An 18161-nucleotide genomic window follows, 5' to 3' on the forward strand; every position below is an offset into this window, starting at 1 on the left:
AGAAGCACAAAAGTGTCAACTCTGAATTGTCACCAGGTCTACTGTACAGCAAAACAAACAGACCACTCCACTAGGAAAATGTTAAATGTATTGACCAATCAAGGCCACTGATGATAAAATATCTGGTTCTGTGTGCACCCTGCACCCCTGGAACAAACCACTCCTGCAGCACTAGCCAATTTACTGCAACAACAAATATGTCCGTGGCCTTATTTAAAAACAAACAAACCAAGTTCCCATGAAATGAGGAATTATGATGCAAATATGACTTTTTGAGAAAGAAAGTTGAAATATAAATAAAATAATAGCATTTCTGTAATAGGTAAGAACTACAAATGTTTCTGTAGGAGATAAGGAGGATCAGCTTGATCCGGTAGGTAGTGTGCCATGATGGAACTGCCCCTGGAAGATTGAGTCTCCATCCCAATACAGCAGGTAGCTCTGGATAAGTAACTTGCCAATTTGTAAAATGGATATAAATGCAACTCCCTCTTAGGATTGTGTTGAGCATGAACATAATAAGGAAATGCTGTTATCCGGCCAGAGCCTTAGAAAAAGAGTGGGTGTGATTGTGTTGTGCTTCTAAATGAACTAAAACGCTATCGTCCCTGGGGAAATCCATCTCTGTACTACTTGATCTCATGAGATTCACCCCAGCAATGCAGTTCTGCTAACATTGGCAGCAGAACGCCAAAGAGGAGGACCTTTGTTTGCAGCTCAAAGGATTTGGCATGGCCCTGTCCATAGGGACAACCTCCCATCTGCCCTACAAATCTACAGAAATAGAAACAGCTAAGCACAGCTGCTGTTCGTAGCACAGGGCCAAAATTTTTTGTTGTGAATACAAGTCTCTCAGAAACGAAGACACATAAAGAATTTAAGTCCTGAGAGCACACTTACACTATGAACACACTAGTTTTGGTATGATACTGATTTAACTATGATTTCCCACTTCCCACCTGACAAAGTCCTAGAATGTGTAGCTTGTTGAAAACTATCCTTTAAGCCCTTTACCCCCTTCACAGGGCTACAGTTCTCCTAGGAGGTTCACTAGTTCAACTAGTTTGAATCTTTAGTGTGGACTTAACCTTAAGAAAGCCTAACTTGTCCCCATATAGAACATATAAACCATAAGGGAATAACCAGTCCTATGACTTCACATGGTATTTATGATTGACTTAGAAGGGGTGCATACGCAACCAAAGCCAAAATAAAGGCCATAAATACATTCTCACAGTCATTAGCCCTTATTTGTCAGAAAGCCCTTATTTGTACATTCTGAGGTAGTCACAGAAATAAGCAGAGATATTTTCAGTGGAATCAGTCCATCAACTGACATGATCTACCAGAGGAAAAATAATTTCTCCTGTCCTTTCACCCGACTGCAAAAAGCAAAATATTTCTAAAATTAAAGGCTTCCCAGTAGCTGTCATTCAGACATGATTCAGGCATGATTCTATCTTGTGTAAGTCTTATGGACATGTGCATGTCTTCAGATTCAGCCCACCTCTTACGCAGGGCAGCCAATAAGGAGGTACTGGAGTACAAACTTGCTGGGGCCCAAGTCACCTTCAGGGCCCAGTGAAGCTAGACTCATAGTTCCGAGGTGGGGTGTTAGTTTTAATGCAGTTTCACATTGCAGCCACTAATGGCAAGGCAGAGATCAAACAGACAGAGGCTATTCCTATTTTTAAAATCATATTTATTATGTATATATTTATATTATTTTATGTTTTGAATTATACGTAAACCGCCCTGAGCCCTCGGGGAATGGTGGTATATAAACACAAGAATAAATAAAATAAACGGTGCTGTTTGCTGCCCTTTTAAAAGTGATTGTTAAAGAAAACCCTCCATGTAGGCGCAAAGTTCTTTAACTTCGATGCTCGGGAAACCATTTTCCAATCATGCATTGTTCCTAAGCCCATCAACCAGACTGGTATGCCTTGATTTCTCTCTCCTCCACCATCTAATTCTTGTGTGTGTGTGTCCAACCACCCTTACAGCTTCATTCCTTCTCATCTCTAACCCTGGCTGGAGAGTTATAACATACTTAATAGTAGAACAGAAAACCTGGGCCAAGTTAATATTTCCAAAGTGGTGAAAGGTTAATTCCCCTACACACTGCACATGCGTTTTGATCTGTATTAATCTATATAAGCTCTTATAAATGTGAAATAGCTTTGGGTAAATACTTTAATTGCAGTTTATATCATATGCTATGGAATTAATTCATCGGATAAACTACTATGAGGTGATATTCACTAGTTTAGAAAACTTTAAAAGGGGATTAGACAGATTCATGGAGGTGGAAAGATACATGAGGTGGAAAGGTCTATGAGGAGCCATTAGTTATGATGACCAAATAGTGGCATCTTGATTGCCAGTTTTGGGGTGGAAGATCAGAGGAGAGAGCCAGGGGGAGGGACTTTGTAGAAACCACAACAATGGTAACGCACAGAACTTTCCCGTTAGTGTTGCAGATTGGTTGCGGAGTGTAGCGCTTTCCGGAGGGTGAATCCACTTTTGGGGATTTCCCTGAAAGCGCTACAAGGAAGCGCTTTTTGCGGATCGGTTTCAGGTGTGTGGCAGATTGTCAACGACGTTGTGCATAACGGCAAATCAGTAGCGTTTTCAATTGGCAACCATTGTGCGATTTTGAAGGCGTGCGGAAAGCCCCTGAGTATCACTGCATTTGGAAGACACACACTAGCCAAGCAGGGGGATTAGAGCAACTATGGGAGAAACAAATGTCAAATGCAGAAGAAACTGATGTTGTCCTGATGAGCGAATGTATCCTAAATATCTAGAAACGCTTTCATGGCAACGTTTAAACAAACATTGGCTTAAGATAATGCCCGGTGACATTTTGCTTCCTGATTCTTTAACTTATGCTGAGGAATCCTATATTATTCAACCAAGACAGAAATGCCAGAGAGAAATACTCTCCTTTCATTGTGGGCAGAAGAGTACGCCCCTTGTATTTATAACACAAATAACATGGTTAGCAAAGAAGGTCATTTCATCAGGTGCCTTGGCTCTCTGGCTCCTTTCTATGTTCAGGTTCATTTGTCCAAACATATTTTACCTTCTGTCCTCACACAGGACATCTAAAATCTCTGCAGCTGAGATCATATTGGAAATTATGAGCTCTAATGAAGAATTGCAACAGAATCCCAAGATACTGAGAAAGAGAGAGAGATTCAAAAGATTGATAAATACATCAAAACCTAGAAGGGAATAAAACAGACTATCCACATAGGTCTTAAAGACATTTGCTCTGGAATTCCCTTCCCTACCAGGACATTAGAGGGCTTGTAAGATGAGTGCTGACTTTCATTTAGACAGGCAATTACTGAATGAATGAGATAGCAACTAATGGTTCTATGTCAGCTATTGTATTATATATGGCATTATGGTGTGGCCATGAGAATGTTTAAGGGCTGGTAGCTCCTTTTATTTTCCCTGTAAAAAGAAGGAAACTAGAAAAAAATAAACATAATTAATTTTAAAGCCCAGTCCCTCTCTTGACTTATCTTACTATGGCTACATCCAAACAAGGAAAATTCCCTGTTGTGTATTCATTGCATCTCCAAATGCAGTCACAATGGGGAGATTCTTCAGTCTTTCCTCTGTCTTTTTGTGCCTGTCACTTTACCCACCCACCTCCCATTTTGGATTGTATAGAAACAACACAAAGTGCTCATGTCACATATATTCCTGCTATCCTGTCAATGCTGAGTTGATGGGGGTGGGGTGGGGAATCAGGCTGTCAGCAAGCCAGTCTATTCCATAACAGATTACTTTAATTTACAGCAATCCATGCCTAGCTATATTATGCCTGCATTAAAACTATCTCCATAAATCTAGAAGACTCGTTAGGGATGTAAAAAGGTATGCATGAGTCCAGTGGAACACTTGGCTTCTTTGTAGCAAGTGCCAATAGTATATCACAAACTGCTATGGGGACATCATTATAAAACAAAACAAACAAACAAAAAAAAACAGCTGACATGTGAAACTACCCCAATCAACATGTGAAACTGGTTGTGCAATGCTCTAGGTTATGGCCAATGGCAGAAGTCCTTGTTATAACTTCAAATGAAGAGAAAAGCAGAAGGCAAACGACTGCTAAGAGGTCTTACAGGGAAAGAGATACTGGAACTCCATATTTTAATGAAAATGCCTGTGGCACATTCCTTCATGATAACTCCACCTGTCAATGGCCAGAAGCTGAGGGAGGAGGTCTGGGCTAAGAAGCCAGAAATGTAACAACACCCAAATTCACCCTTAGGAGCATACCCATTCCAAAATAATCAACCAAAATTGCTACTGTATACGGCGGCTTTAGCATTTCAAAAAGAATTTTGCATTATACTATGGACTGTCCCAACCGTACAAGAGTAGAACACTTTATGGTTTTGACCCACTTGTGTCCAATATCTTTTGCAACAGTTCACAATGGGTCACAAAAAAAATAAGTACATAATAAAAGTAAGAGAACAGCAGAGTAAAGTTCCATTAAAATGAAGCTATCAGCAATCACATTGAGACCAGATTCAAATGGTCATATATGCATTCTAACAATAAGAATAGAAAGAACATTAGATATTCAGTATAAAAACAGCCAAAACATCTTAAAAGGCAAGCAAATAAAAATGTCTTCAATTAAAGATCAAACTATGACTGATGCCAGGAGTTCCATGCTGGGGGTTCTTCACTACAAATAACAGGTGTGTGGTTCAAATTTGGGCTAGATCCATAGTATCTAGAAAGGGGGCACATGGAGGCAAGCCTTATCAGTATGTTTCCCATGCAGGATTAATAGAAGAGCTATGAGGTCATTTCAGGTCAAGATAATGGCATGAGGTAGAAGGTTTAAATCCCCCCTCTTCCTTTGTGATGAAGATCCAATCCAAATGTCACCCACTTTGTCAGATGTAATGTAATGGGCTGGTTCCAGTGAGAGTCAGCAGACGCAGAGGCTGAGCTATGCTCTAAGTAAATTTGTTTTAACTTTTATAGTAGGAATTTTTCTCCACCCTGTCCCTCTACTGTGTAGTGTAATATCATTTGTTGCAACCTAGGGAGAGTAGTTGTTTTTCTTTTGAAGTGGCTGACCTTGGTCAGCTAGAATGATTTGCCCTCCTGCTTGGAAAACTCAGAACTTAATTAATCTATTATCCAGTCATTGGGAGGGAGATAATTTTGTCATTCTTCTTTTCTCTTTCTCCCCTTTATAGTTTTATTGTTTTTAGTATTCAATTCTATTTAATTTAGCTTAACCTAGGTTGTGGCAGTGGCTGTGGTTGGTATGCTGTTTTATATGTTTGATTTGTTCATATTTGATTTGTTATGAAACTGCCCTTATAAGGACTCTTGTGTTCTGGGTTTGTGCATCTATGGTGAAAACATGTTAATACTCTCAATTCTATTCTAGTTGTTTTATCTATTTATCCCAGCCACTTTGTTATCAGTATCTCTGAGCTGTTAACTGTTGAATTTTATTCTTAGTCTTAATTATATAGTCATTTTAGCTGTTATATCAGGATTTTATTATTTTAACAGCATGTATTTTATATTCTAATCCCTATTAGGGATTATCACAGTGGTCATTAAAATGGGGTTTTTAATCTGGGGGGTTTATTAGAGCCATATTTTAACTTAATAGCAGCCTGTAGTTTACAAACCCCATTCATCTTAAACTCTTTATTTTACTAGGAATTTTATTTTACTACATGGATGTTGGATTTTCGTAGGGCAAACTTTAATAAACTCAGAGACATGATGAGTGTCATACCATGGACGAGAATGCTGTAATGGAAGGGAGCATGTGAAGGGTGGGCGCTACTCAAACAAGAGCTGTTACATGCTCAATCAATTACTATCCCAGAAAGACGAAAACACTGCAGGAGCTTTAAGAAGCCTATTTGAATGAACAGAGAGGAACTAAGAAAGAAAAGGGAAATGGAGGGAAGGACAGAGCTCTAAAGAAGAGTACCTACAGGTTACTAGGCACTGTAGATCAATCATCAGAAAGGCCAAAACTGAGAGTGAACTAAGATTGGCCAGGGAAGCCCACTGTAACAAGAAAAGATTTTTCAGTTATGTGAGGAGCAAACATAAAGTAAAGGAGGTAATAGGCCCACTGATGGGTGCAGATGGACAAACTCTAACGGAGGATTCAGAGAAAGCAGAAAAGCTCAGCCTATTTTAATATCTGGAGCAGATATTAAAGGGTAAAGGTAAAGGTAAAGGTATCCCCTGTGCAAGCACCGAGTCATGTCTGACCCTTGGGGTGACGCCCTCTAGCGTTTTCATGGCAGACTCAATACGGGGTGGTTTGCCAGTGCCTTCCCCAGTCATTACCGTTTACCCCCCAGCGAGCTGGGTACTCATTTTACCGACCTCGGAAGGATGGAAGGCTGAGTCAACCTTGAGCCAGCTGCTGGGATTGAACTCCCAACCTTATGGGCAGACAGCTTCAGACAGCATATCGCTGCCTTACCACTCTGCGCCACAAGAAGCTCATAATATTAAAGGGAGTGATCTGCAAACTTCTGGAGGACAATTTGGTGATCCAAGGAAGTCAGCATGGATTTGTCTCCAACAGGTCCTGTCAGACCAACCTGGTTTCCTTTTTTGACCAAGTGACAGATTTGCTGGATCGTGGAAATTCGGTTGATATCGTTTACTTGGATTTTAGTAAAGCTTTTGATAAGGTTCCTCATGATGTTCAGATGGATAAATTGAAGGACTGCAATCTGGATTTTCAGATAGTTAGGTGGAAAGGGAATTGGTTAGAGAACCGCACTCAAAGAGTTGTTGTCAATGGTGTTTCATCAGACTGGAGGGAGGTGAGTAGCGGGGTACCTCAGGGCTCGGTGCTCGGTCTGGTACTTTTTAACATATTTATTAATGATCTAGATGAGGGGGTGGAAGGACTACTCATCAAGTTTGCAGATGACACCAAATTGGGAGGACTGGCAAATACTCCAGAAGATAGAGACAGAGTTCAACGAGATCTGAACACAATGGAAAATTGGGCAAATGAGAACAAGATGCAATTTAATAAAGATAAGTATAAAGTTCTGCATTTGGGTCAGAAAAATGAAAAGCATACCTACTGGATGGGGGATACGCTTCTAGGTAACACTGTGTGTGAACGAGACCTTGGGGTACTTGTGGATTGTAAACTAAACATGAGCAGGCAGTGTGATGCAACTGTAAAAAAGGCAAATGCCATTTTGGGCTGTATCAACAGGGGCATCACATCAAAATCACAAGATGTCATAGTCCCATTGTATAAGGCACTGGTCAGACCACACCTGGAGTACTGTGTGCAGTTCTGGAGGCCTCACTTCTTCTTGATAGATAAAATTGAAAGGGTACAGAAGAGAGCAACGAGGATGATCTGGGGCCAAGGGACCAAGCCCTATGAAGATAGGTTGAGGGACTTGGGAATGTTCAGCCAGGAGAAAAGGAGGTTGAGAGGGGACATGATAGCCCTCTTTTAAGTATTTGAAAGGTTGTCATTTGGAGGAGGGCATGATGCTGTTCCCATTGGCTGCAGAGGAAAGGACACGCAGTAATGGGTTTAAACTACAAGTACAACGATATAGGCTAGATATCAGGAAAAATATTTTCACAGTAAGAGCAGTTCAGCAGTGGAATAGGCTGCCTAAGGAGATGGTTAGCTCCCCCTCACTGGCAGTCTTCAAACAAAGGTTGGATACACACATTTCTTGGATGCTTTGGGCTGATCCTGCGTTGAGCAGGGGGTTGGACTAGATGGCCTGTATGGCCCCTTCCAACTCTATGATTCTATGAATTATTTTATAATTATTTAATAATAATTATTTAATTCATTGGTTTTATATAGGCTAGTTCTTGTGGATAGATCAATAATAATAGGGAGGAAAGGCCTGCTCCTTATGCACAGCAGAGTAAGATAGAAGAATATTTTCATCAGCTTTCACCAGCTGAACCTACTGATAGATTTGGCTCTTTGGTAAATGATGTGCCAACTCCATCTAATTTTGAGGAATTTATACTGGCCCCTTCCTAGAACCCCTCTATTGACAAGAAAGCTTTTGACAAATTATTAAACTAGAATGCTACTAATAGGAAGAAATCTAAGGATGAGATGATGATTCTTGCATCTCAGTCTCAACTGACTGAACAGGCTTTGCAAAAAAATATTTAGTTAAGATTTTAATTTTCTAATGGATCAATTGCAGGTCTTCTTGGCTAATTTGCAGGTTTGCGTGGGGGATTAGGCATGTGAGTGAAACAATTATAAAACATACATTTGATAGCATGGGAGTCAGAAACTTGGAAATTAAGCCCAACTAGTTAAAGGAAGGAAACAAGGAGCTAGTCCATCTGCCACTGCCTTATCCCCCCGCCCCCAACTGTAACAGGGTATGGGAGCATCTCTCCCCTATACATGGATAAAGATCTGTTCCCCAGGAAACCCTCCTTTCTTCGGCACATTTCAGAATAACTCCTATTTCCACCTTCTTCTGACAGAAACTTGTGCACTGTTCCAACACCTGTGCAATAGTTAAAAATTTAGCAACAAAAACATTTCCTGCTATGGATGGAGAAATAAACAATATAAATTAGAAAATAAAAAAAAACATCCTCACTTTATATGAGATCAAGCATCTTCAATGTAGAAAGAAAACCCCCATGTATTATCAGGATGATAATGTTAACTCACTGAGCTCAGTTTCCCAACTCACCCTTTTCAAATATGAACTTATTCACAAGTTATCTGTTGATCAACTCTAAAATGCAATAGAGTTATTGTATCAGCATGTTGACTTTTAGGTGCTTGTTTCTGGGAAGCTTATCAGCAAGGCATGAAAGCAACTGTCCTCCTGTGTTTTTGTACTTGCCCACATTATTCAGGGGTATACTGCCTCTGAACATGGGGTCTCAAAGCAATCCAAATTCCATACCACCAACATGTCACAAAAATCATTGGAAGCCATATGGTTTGTAAAGAAGTATGCACAATTTATTTTGGTTGCCCGGTCTAAGATTTCAAGAAAATTGAAGCTATTTTGGCAAGGTCTGAACTTCAGGAAGCAAGATATTATGAAAACTTAAAACTTCTGCAGTGTGACACATGCAATGGAACCTGGTTGCAAAGGTACATTCGAAAATCCTTTCAGGGACTATCTATGATTTAACCAATCAGAAAAGAGAGAGCAATTGTCCATGGGTAGTGAGTCGCTGTTTGTAAAAGAGAGGCACTTACTTTGGTTGTTGGGTTGCTGTGAGTTCTCAGGAGAATATCACTTGCGCTAACAAGGCCACACATATAACAGCATTCAAACTTGAAAGACTAAGAAGGGGTATTTCTTGTGACTTACCGTATGAGGATTATCATAGTAGACAGCAATGGAGCATAGCTTTGGAGAGACGCTGCAGCTCTCTGTAAACAGCCTCCCACAGTCGCCATAAGGCCCAACCTGGAATTTGTATGCCACAGTGATGTTGCCAATAGGGGGCAAACCAGCACTAACCACCACTTCTGAGAAGATGCCCGAATAAACAGCGAAGCCAAAGAGTGTCAACAGCAGAAGTGTAACCAGTGCCCCAAAAAGTCCAATGAGTAGCCAATCCGACATGGCTCCTGATGCCTCAGACTCCAGTTATCAACTAGTGACAAGAGAGAAGCGGAAAGATTAGACAATGGTAAAATAAACAGCTTTCTTCTAAATCTGCTAACTTCCCACAGTAACTGTGTCTTTCACTCTAGCTTTTATAAGCCTATACTGATTTTATAAGCCTATACTGGGGACATAATTCAGTTCTGGTTCTTTAGCAAATGTACCTACTGCAAGAAGGGAAAAAAGCTCCACCTCAGCTATTATTTGCTCAGCTTGTCAGGGAATAAGGACCACATCCTAGTGCACACTGCAAACAGATTAGATTTGCCACTCTTTAGCAAAAACAACTGTGGAAAGGAAAGCTAGTGTCCTTGAAAAAATAATAATGTTGATTTCCCTGTAGTGTTTATGGCACTGTCTGGGATGGCAATGGGGCTGTGAGGACAGTGATCAGCCACCACTGACCATCACAAATGTCTCTCCTCCACACCTGGACAGCGCCAGAAAAGAGAGGGTGACACACCTTTCCCCCTTCTCACTAATTAGGTTTCAGTGCAACAGTTGATCCAGTAGATCGTATTTTATATTTACCTGAGAATCAGCGGAGTAGATTGTCTAGCAATAGCTCATTGCCTCTCACAAGAACCTTTGATCCAGGATTAGCTTCCCTGAAACAAAAGAAATTAAGATCTTACTGGTGTCCTATTTTCTTGAGCCTTTTGGCAGATAGCCATCTGAGCCAAACAATTGGCACTGCCCCTGTGCCCTCCTGAATTCGGACAGAATCCACATTTTATTTGCTAACATGGAAGTAGGATTGATGAACATTTGCAGACAGCAGCAATAACAGCCAGAAAGGATATATAACCCTTCCCCACAAAGTATCCCTTCTCTCCTACAAACACGCACAAACCTCAGGTCTTCTTTATACATTCTGATGATCTGGGCTGGGCTCTGAAACTGGGAGCTCTTCAAGAAGGCTATCTGGTGCTTTTGACCTATCTCATAAGAAAAACAAACACAAGGGGTGTGCATACAAGCTTCCCATACACTGTCCGTAAACATAAGCAGTGGGCAGTGTGATATGCATAAAGCCATTAGCCAGTTGCTGGCAGCCAATGGCTGCTTTCTTCCCTTTAGCCTGATGCTTGAACTAGACCTGGAGAATATGTGTGATAAGGTGCACATGCACTTCACTGCATCCCTGTTCCGCTCACGTAGGATCCTTGAACAGTTTAAAGCAGTGTTCCCCAACCTTTTTATCACCGGGGACCGGTCAAAGCTTGACAATTTTACTGAGGCCCGGGAGGGGGGGTAGTCTTTTGCCGAGGGACATTGCCGCCTGAGCCACTGCTCCGCTTGCTTTCCCACCGGCACCCCTGACTTCCCGCCACCCACTGGAGGGAGCTGCCATCAGCAGCTGCTCAGTGCCATGCCAAGGGGGAGCTCCAGCCATGGCGATCGCTGAAGAGCACCAAAGGTGAGCCGGCGGTAGAGTAGCAGGGTAGCCCCCGAGGCAGCAGCTGGGAGGAGGAGGAGTAGCCACGGCCCGGTACCGAATGATCCACGGACCAGAACCAGTCTCCGACTGGGGGTTGGGGACCACTGGTTTAAAGGACTTCAGCAGTACCTGAGAAAGTACACTCTCCGGCTTATCTCCTGTCAAAGAAGACCCACCATAGTGGTTCTGCTCACCAGAGCACTTCCTAGCTCCAACAGAGGGGCTGCCGCAACTACATACACAAACTTTCAAGAATTATCCAGGGGTAAAACAGATGCACATCAAAAACACATATCTGAGTGCAAGCACTTTTCTACTTGCATGGCTTTGAGGCATCCAAACCTGTGCCCTGTTGAAAGCCTTGCAAAATAGGTAGACATCATCTACCCTCATCCACACATCTAACATATGCCGATGATTGCTGATCTAGTGTCATTCATGCTGAAAATATTTCCAGACATTTCTCCCTATTTTGAGCAGTATGACAAAATTCCGTAGCAGGAAGTGTGAGAAAGAGGGAAACATTTTCTCTTTTGTCCTGTCCCTCCTCTTCCTCCAATACTATTTTAGTATTCATCCAGGAATAAATGTGAAACATATGTAGAAAAAAGACATAAGGACTGGATGGGATAATGCCTCTATAATTGTGCTATTTTTAGCACTACTTCTTTAAATGGCAAAACTAACCCACTGTGGATTCTCTAGCACTACAATGGGGACAGGAGATCAACTATCTGTGCTTCAGTTTAAATTTCAACCGGATGCTGAATACAAGTTGTGACTGTCTAACTAGGAATCTGTTTTGTATTCTTCCTGTCATGGACAGGATGTCAAGCCCCTTTCTTCTGAAATTACATCTAAATGACCAGATCTTAACCCTTTTTGCTTTACTTCTGAAGCATATGAAGCATACATATGGGGACTGGAACAGAGGCACTGAGAATATAGTCCCAGACACAGCACATTTCAGACAAACAAGAAAGAAATCTTAGTCTACAGAACTGAGACAGTCAACTCCACTACTGCAGGCAAGCAGCAAAGACAATAAGTAACAGAGTCAGGCCACTTGCTGTGCGCACGCAGGCTATTTGAAACTGCAGCACATTAAATTGCCCCTCTCTGTTCAGAGAGCTTTTTCCTTGCTTCGAACTGATCCTGTTTATTTCAGCTTTATTCTACTTCCTGGTTCATGTGTACCAGCTTGATGAGATCACAGTGCTCGTGCACAGCTCCAAAAGCCAGCATGCACTTTTACAACCATTCCTTAAAGAACCAGGGATGCTTTTTCTAAAATCTTTGCTTTAGGAGCTATTCTGCCTGTGATGCGAAGAGGGGGATCAGGAGATTCTGTAATAATCTAAAAGGACCGTTGGTCCTTTAAGAATTTCAAAGCGAACCTTGTCTACAACTACATGAACTATAATCCTCTGTCTGTAACAGCTGTAGTTCTAATGGCCATGACACAAATAGATGAGCACAACTTCAAGGGAATACACAACCAAAATGGAATGAGTCCATTGGCCTAATCTACAGTGTGATCAAAACAGCAATGCTGGTTACAAAGCAGGTTATTACCAGTTGCTTGCCCAGTTTTCCAAGCCAACACAAACAAGGGTTTGCCATTCCAACAGGAATAGCCAGTGGAGACTTCAAAAGCCCTAAAGTACTGGAGCACAGCAAAATAAGAAAGGTTCTCCTTGAATCATATTTACTCAGGTGCATTCTCCCTGTATCACCTGAGATTTCTAGCTATAACAATTGTATTGGGCATACTCAAAATATTTTACTGCCTCACAAGGCTTCATCTCTTGCAGCCATGTAAGAAACCGAAACTGTCAAATGGAATAAAAATAACATTTTGAACCTACAGATTTCAAAGACAAAGTTCCACATGATGCAATAAACCAAAAGGTTTTAGACTGCAGTTGGGGAAACAGAATTTATTTCATTAGGTTTGCCATCTTTTTAGCAGGGAATTTCTGCTTACTGCATATCTGTTATAAGCAGAAGAGCCCACTGTCAAAAAAACCCTGGCAACTAGAGAAGTTAAAGAAACCTACTGTAAGTGGCCAACATTAGACAGTTTGCTGGTCACAATATATATAAATCTATGCAGAAAGTAATACTTGGGGATGGGCCAAATTCAGGAGAATAGAAAGGGGAACCCCAGTACCTTCTTTTATATGTTAGTTGTTGTTTAGTTCTTCTCCAAATATTCCATGGTAAAAAAATAAAATAATTTTCTGAAGGTTTTAGGGGGAACTAGTCCTACTGCTTGGCTCACTTCTTTTAAGAAGTAAAAACTACTTGTGGTAAGACATATGTCTGATCTTTACAGGAACTGACCTCACTATGTGAATCTACAGTTGTTTGAGAAAATGTCACATTCCAGAGAGTTAGTAAAAACATAGCATCTTAATATTTATTGGTGCAAAAGGTATGTGAGTTAGAGCTCACCTCATCAGCCAATTTGTTAGTATTTAAGAAGACATAAGACAAGACTCTTTGATATTTTAGCAAAAGCGCTGTTCCCTGGTCTCCAATTCAAAAACCACTGTGTGTGACACCACTGCTTAACAGGGGCTGCCACGAATTTCCAGCACATATGCACTGCAAGATTTCTTTACATATTTCACCTTCCACGGATTATTTAAGGATCACGCTCCGCACAAAAGAACTTCCCCTTTCCAGCTGAGAACCCAGTCTGCTCCACAGGGCTGTCAAGTCCAGCCTCTCCATTAGGATGTGCTCTCACTAGTAATGCCCTCTCCTCAGATTCTCGATATGGTCAGTTTCCCCATCGATCTCCCTTAAACCTTCCCAAAGGGTAGAGAGTGTCAGGTTTGCCCTTCTCCATAAAGATCCCCCCACTTCCCTTAGAATCCTCATACAAATCTTTCATGGAATGGGCAGCTATCACTACAAGGATCTACCAGCACGAATCCTCGCCACCCCCCCCCCCAAAGAGGGGGGGGGAGATCACCACCCCCGCCTGCCAGATTCTTTTGGCATCTCCAAAGAGATTTTGGCCGTTCGCATTCCTCCTTCCCTGCGCCTCCCTCCCTCCGGGAGATAGTGAGTGGGATCTCCTCCTCACTCCCCCTGGCTCCCGCCCTGCGAGGCTCGCTCCGCTTCCCTGTGGGCGCCCCCAACTCACCCCCCCGGGCAGTGGGAGCAAAGCGGAGCCGGCTCGGCACTCACTGGTAGCTCCCTGCTCAGTCACAGGCTGAGGCTGCGCTCGGGGACGCGCCCTGGCTCGGCGGATGGGAGGCGCGCCCACGCCCAGTTGTCGTCCCCGTGCGCGCCCGGGAACGCGCCACGACGAGCGGAGCCCCGCGGGATGGGGTGGAGTTAGGAGCGCCCGGGGACAAGGAGGCGTCGCCGGCGGAGGCCAAGGCGCCTGTACAAGGGGCTGCCCATCGTGACCCACAACCGGCGGGAAGAACCGCGGGCGGTGTGGGGCGGCGAGCATGCTCACACACAGGGGCTGCCGGCGATTAGGTGGCTGCCGGTTCCTGTTGGGAGCTGCCTCAACTAGCGAACTTGTGGCAAGCTGCCATTCCTTTCCTAATGTGGTTCCTCTGCTTTTATTGTCACTGAGGATTGCCAACTTCAATTTGGGAAGTGCTTGGAGATTTTTTTTTTTTTGGGGGGGGGGGGGCGCTCAGTAAGATATAATGCCACAGAGTCCAGCCTCCAAAGCCGCATTCTCCCTAGGGGAACTTCCAGGAGATGGGTGTGAATTCCAGGAAACCTCCAGGCCCCATTTGGAAGTTGGAAACTAGCTTTTAAGTACTTGTTGGCGCATAACTGCACCCCGGTGCATGGAAATGCTTAACTGGCTAAAATATATGCCAATTAAAGACAGAAAAAAGGTGGCAGTTAGGGTTGCCAGCTCTGTTGGGAAATACCTGGAGACTTTGTGGGTGGAGCTAGGATGGGCAGCAGGGCCAGTTTATCCATGGCACATGTAGCACATTTGCGGGGGCTCAGCATGGTGCCTTCTCCCCATGGATCAGGGCTGTAGCCTCTCTCCTCCCCCCCCCTTTCCCCTCTTTAAGGATACTCAGAGTGACCCCCCCCCCCCCCGGCCCTCAGTCTTGTTGCTTCTTCCACAATTGTACTCTACTAGGGCCCCACAAATCCTTAAACCGGCTCTGGGGTTACAGGCCCCACAAACCCTTAAACCACTCCTGGTGGGCAGGATTTGGGGCAGGAAGGGAATGGAATCCACCTTCAGTGGAGTCTAATGCTATGGAGTCCAGCCACCAAAGCAGCCATTCTCTCCAGAGGATCTGATCTCTGTTGCCTGGAGATGAGCTGTAAACTCAGAGGATCCCCAGGTCCCATATGGGGACTGGAATTCCTAGTGGCAGCCTTGGGCTTGTGAATCTACAGCATTTTTGTAGGGGGGGGGGAGCAGAGATCTTTTGACTGACAAGCAAAAATTCAACAAGTGTTACTTGACTCATCGTTGTCAACATCTTGGACAAAGTTTGCACTTATTTAATTCAGCACAGGAACCTTAAAGTGGGACCTAGAGTTAGATCAGTGTTACTACTGATCTCCAGATTACATAGATCACTTCTGCTGAAGGAAACAGAAGCTTTGGGGATAGACTGTGTGGTATCACATCACTAATAAGTTCAAGCCTGTAGCCATGGGAAGAGCAGCTGGCAGGGGCAGGGCCTCTCCTAAAATTTGCCCTGCCCACTCAGCTTCCAAACCCATTAGCCTTGTATAAGTGGTGAGTGAACTATAGGAGCTGGTGGTGGGGTCAGGCAGGCAGGGTCTGGTGGCAGTGCTAGTGCACATGTGGGTACAAGGAGGGTGCCAATGAGTGCAGTGAGTAGTGGGTGCCTGACATGGCCACTGCTTAGCTCTGCTGTGGCTGCTTCCTGTGAGGAGTTGCTTCTGCTGCGTGTTTCACAAGAGGTGGAGGTGGAGGTGGGAGCTGGGGCAGCAATAGATGCTACTGCTATCCAAACTCCATGGTGATCATCTGAGTCCCTGCGCCCTGGCCTGGCTTGTGTCTCACACACCCACCACCTTAGAAAGAGCCTCAGTTAGCTCCAGATGGGAATTGGCAGCAGAGCTCATGCTCTCTTTTTAGGTGAGGGAGGGTTGTGCCCTGAAGGAGCCTAGTCCTTCCACCAAGCACACAATACAGTGGCTAGGCCTCCCTCCCCCATGGAACACCTGGTGGCCTTTAGCCATAGGCAGCTACCTTCTCATGGGACGTTTGAACCAACAACCTCTGGCTATACTGGTCACTGGGTGGCTTGGGGTCTCTGCTGCACACACAGCATTATGCACGTGGCACTTGGAGTACCATCAGATGATCTGGTGCAGTTGGCTGGAACCCCAAACATTGCCCCACCATGGATCATTTAGCAAACTTGTCTGAAGGTGGCTGCTACTGCACAGGAATCTCTGTCTTATTAGGCTTTGCTTGGCCTGGGTCCTGCTGTGTATGTGACCTTGTGCCTCCACAGCAGAAGGGTTAGTTCAGCTGTCTTCTCAGTCCTCTTCATGGCGGCTCAGGGATGGGGAAGTGCACAATAATCAGCCACTTCACATTTTTACCTTGGGGCCTGAGCTCATAGTATTTGTTAACGAGGGGGATGGGGAAAGGTCCCCTCCCCCCCAGGCAGCATTACGGTGTCTGCCTAGTATCAGTGTGAAATTTCCTCAGTCTTCTCAGTCATGGTCCTCAGGTTTCTTTCTGTTTCTTAGTTTATTATCTATTCTGCTGTTTATTATCTATTCTGCTGTTTATTATCTGTTCCATTATCCTCTTTGCTTTTGTTCTTTCTTTCATTTAGCTTACTTATCTGCTGGGATTTGTTCCAGTCCCCAGCCTGTAGCACAGAAATACTCTTGGGATTTGTATAAAGTTTAATGCCAGTGAAAAACATAAATTTGTTCCCTGAGCAAATGAGCGTTCATCACACTTCAGCTCAGACCCACTGTCTTAGAGGCTTCACTGCTACAAACACAGTACAATGCAGGTTGATCCAGTCTTAGGAGAGATTTACATGTGTGTGTGTGTGTGTGTCTTGTTGGCTTGCAAATTCTAGCTCTGATCTTTGATCGCTGTTTCACATTAATTAATTGATACTGCAGTTATCAGAATGAGCAAATGAATATTCATGTGGAAAAACAAAAGTGAAGTGAGAAAACAACTGCTTAAAAGTAGTCAACTCTTTATTCTTATAGAAGACCTGCATATAGTTCCAAATCTGCATCTGTTGAGGTAGTGTAAATATGGATACCTTCATACAGGTGGGCTGCTAAATTGTATCCCTGCTTGCTGCGTCATCCTTATAAATACTCCCTGAAGACTATTTTTCCCCCCAGATATGCTTCTTCCAAGTCTCAGAACCCAGCTGAAGTGGCAGTGGGGACAGACCAGAAGCAATTGCAGAAGCGAACTAAAATGGAAGGGAAATAATATGATGTCTCACTATGACATCTCAGGGCTATTTACAACAATATATATAGTATATATACAAAATGTTAAAACAATTAAAGTGCAATTTAATTCGGTTACAATGTCAATGTCTGTAAGCCCTGCCCTCAGATACTTCTCCCACTCCATGGGGAGGGCTCTTGTAGGAGGGGGCCACCTCGATCTTGCTCTAGGGTTCATTGTCCCCAACGAAATGCTTGGTGGAAGAGTTCTAATCTTTCAGGCCCTTTGGAACTCAGTAAGTTCCCAAGGGGCCTGCAGTTCTTCTGTGAGTTCATTCCACCAAGTGTGGGCAGGGACTGTAAAGGTCCTGGCCCTGGTTGAGGCCAAATATACATTTCAATGGCCAGGGTTCACCAGTTGGTTTGAATTGGCAGAGTGCAGTGCTCTTCAGGGGGTATAGTCAGCTAGGTGTACATGAGGCCCAGGCCACAAGTGCTCTTAAAGGTTAAAACCAAAACCTTGAACCTGGTCCAAAATTCAACCAGGAGCCAATGTAGTTGCCTGAGGACAGATTTAATATGGGCTCTTCATTGTGTCCTGGTGAGAACTTGAGCATTTTGGA

At 43.5% G+C, this 18161-nt stretch overlaps 1 protein-coding gene across 3 annotated transcripts in view; it reads right to left on the bottom strand.

The window, feature by feature from the left end:
- TEX264 (testis expressed 264, ER-phagy receptor) overlaps nt 1-14471 on the bottom strand; it is a 216165-nt gene extending 201694 nt beyond the window's left edge. Inside the window, exons 1-3 of one of the 3 annotated variants that reach the window (XM_077325915.1) lie at nt 14326-14471; nt 10215-10291; nt 9384-9672 (exon numbers count right to left, since the gene is read on the bottom strand). In XM_077325915.1, coding sequence (XP_077182030.1) covers nt 9384-9641 — 258 coding nt within the window. In that variant the 5' untranslated portion in view covers nt 9642-9672; nt 10215-10291; nt 14326-14471. Of the gene's footprint in view, nt 1-9383; nt 9673-10214; nt 10292-13581; nt 14100-14281 lie in introns of those variants that run through there. The other 2 variants (XM_077325914.1, XM_077325916.1) reach the window with 2 other exon arrangements.
- Nucleotides 14472-18161: the final 3690 nt, after the last annotated feature.

Source organism: Paroedura picta, chromosome 3, assembly GCF_049243985.1.
Source record: "Paroedura picta isolate Pp20150507F chromosome 3, Ppicta_v3.0, whole genome shotgun sequence".
In the NCBI taxonomy this organism is placed as follows: domain Eukaryota; kingdom Metazoa; phylum Chordata; class Lepidosauria; order Squamata; family Gekkonidae; genus Paroedura; species Paroedura picta.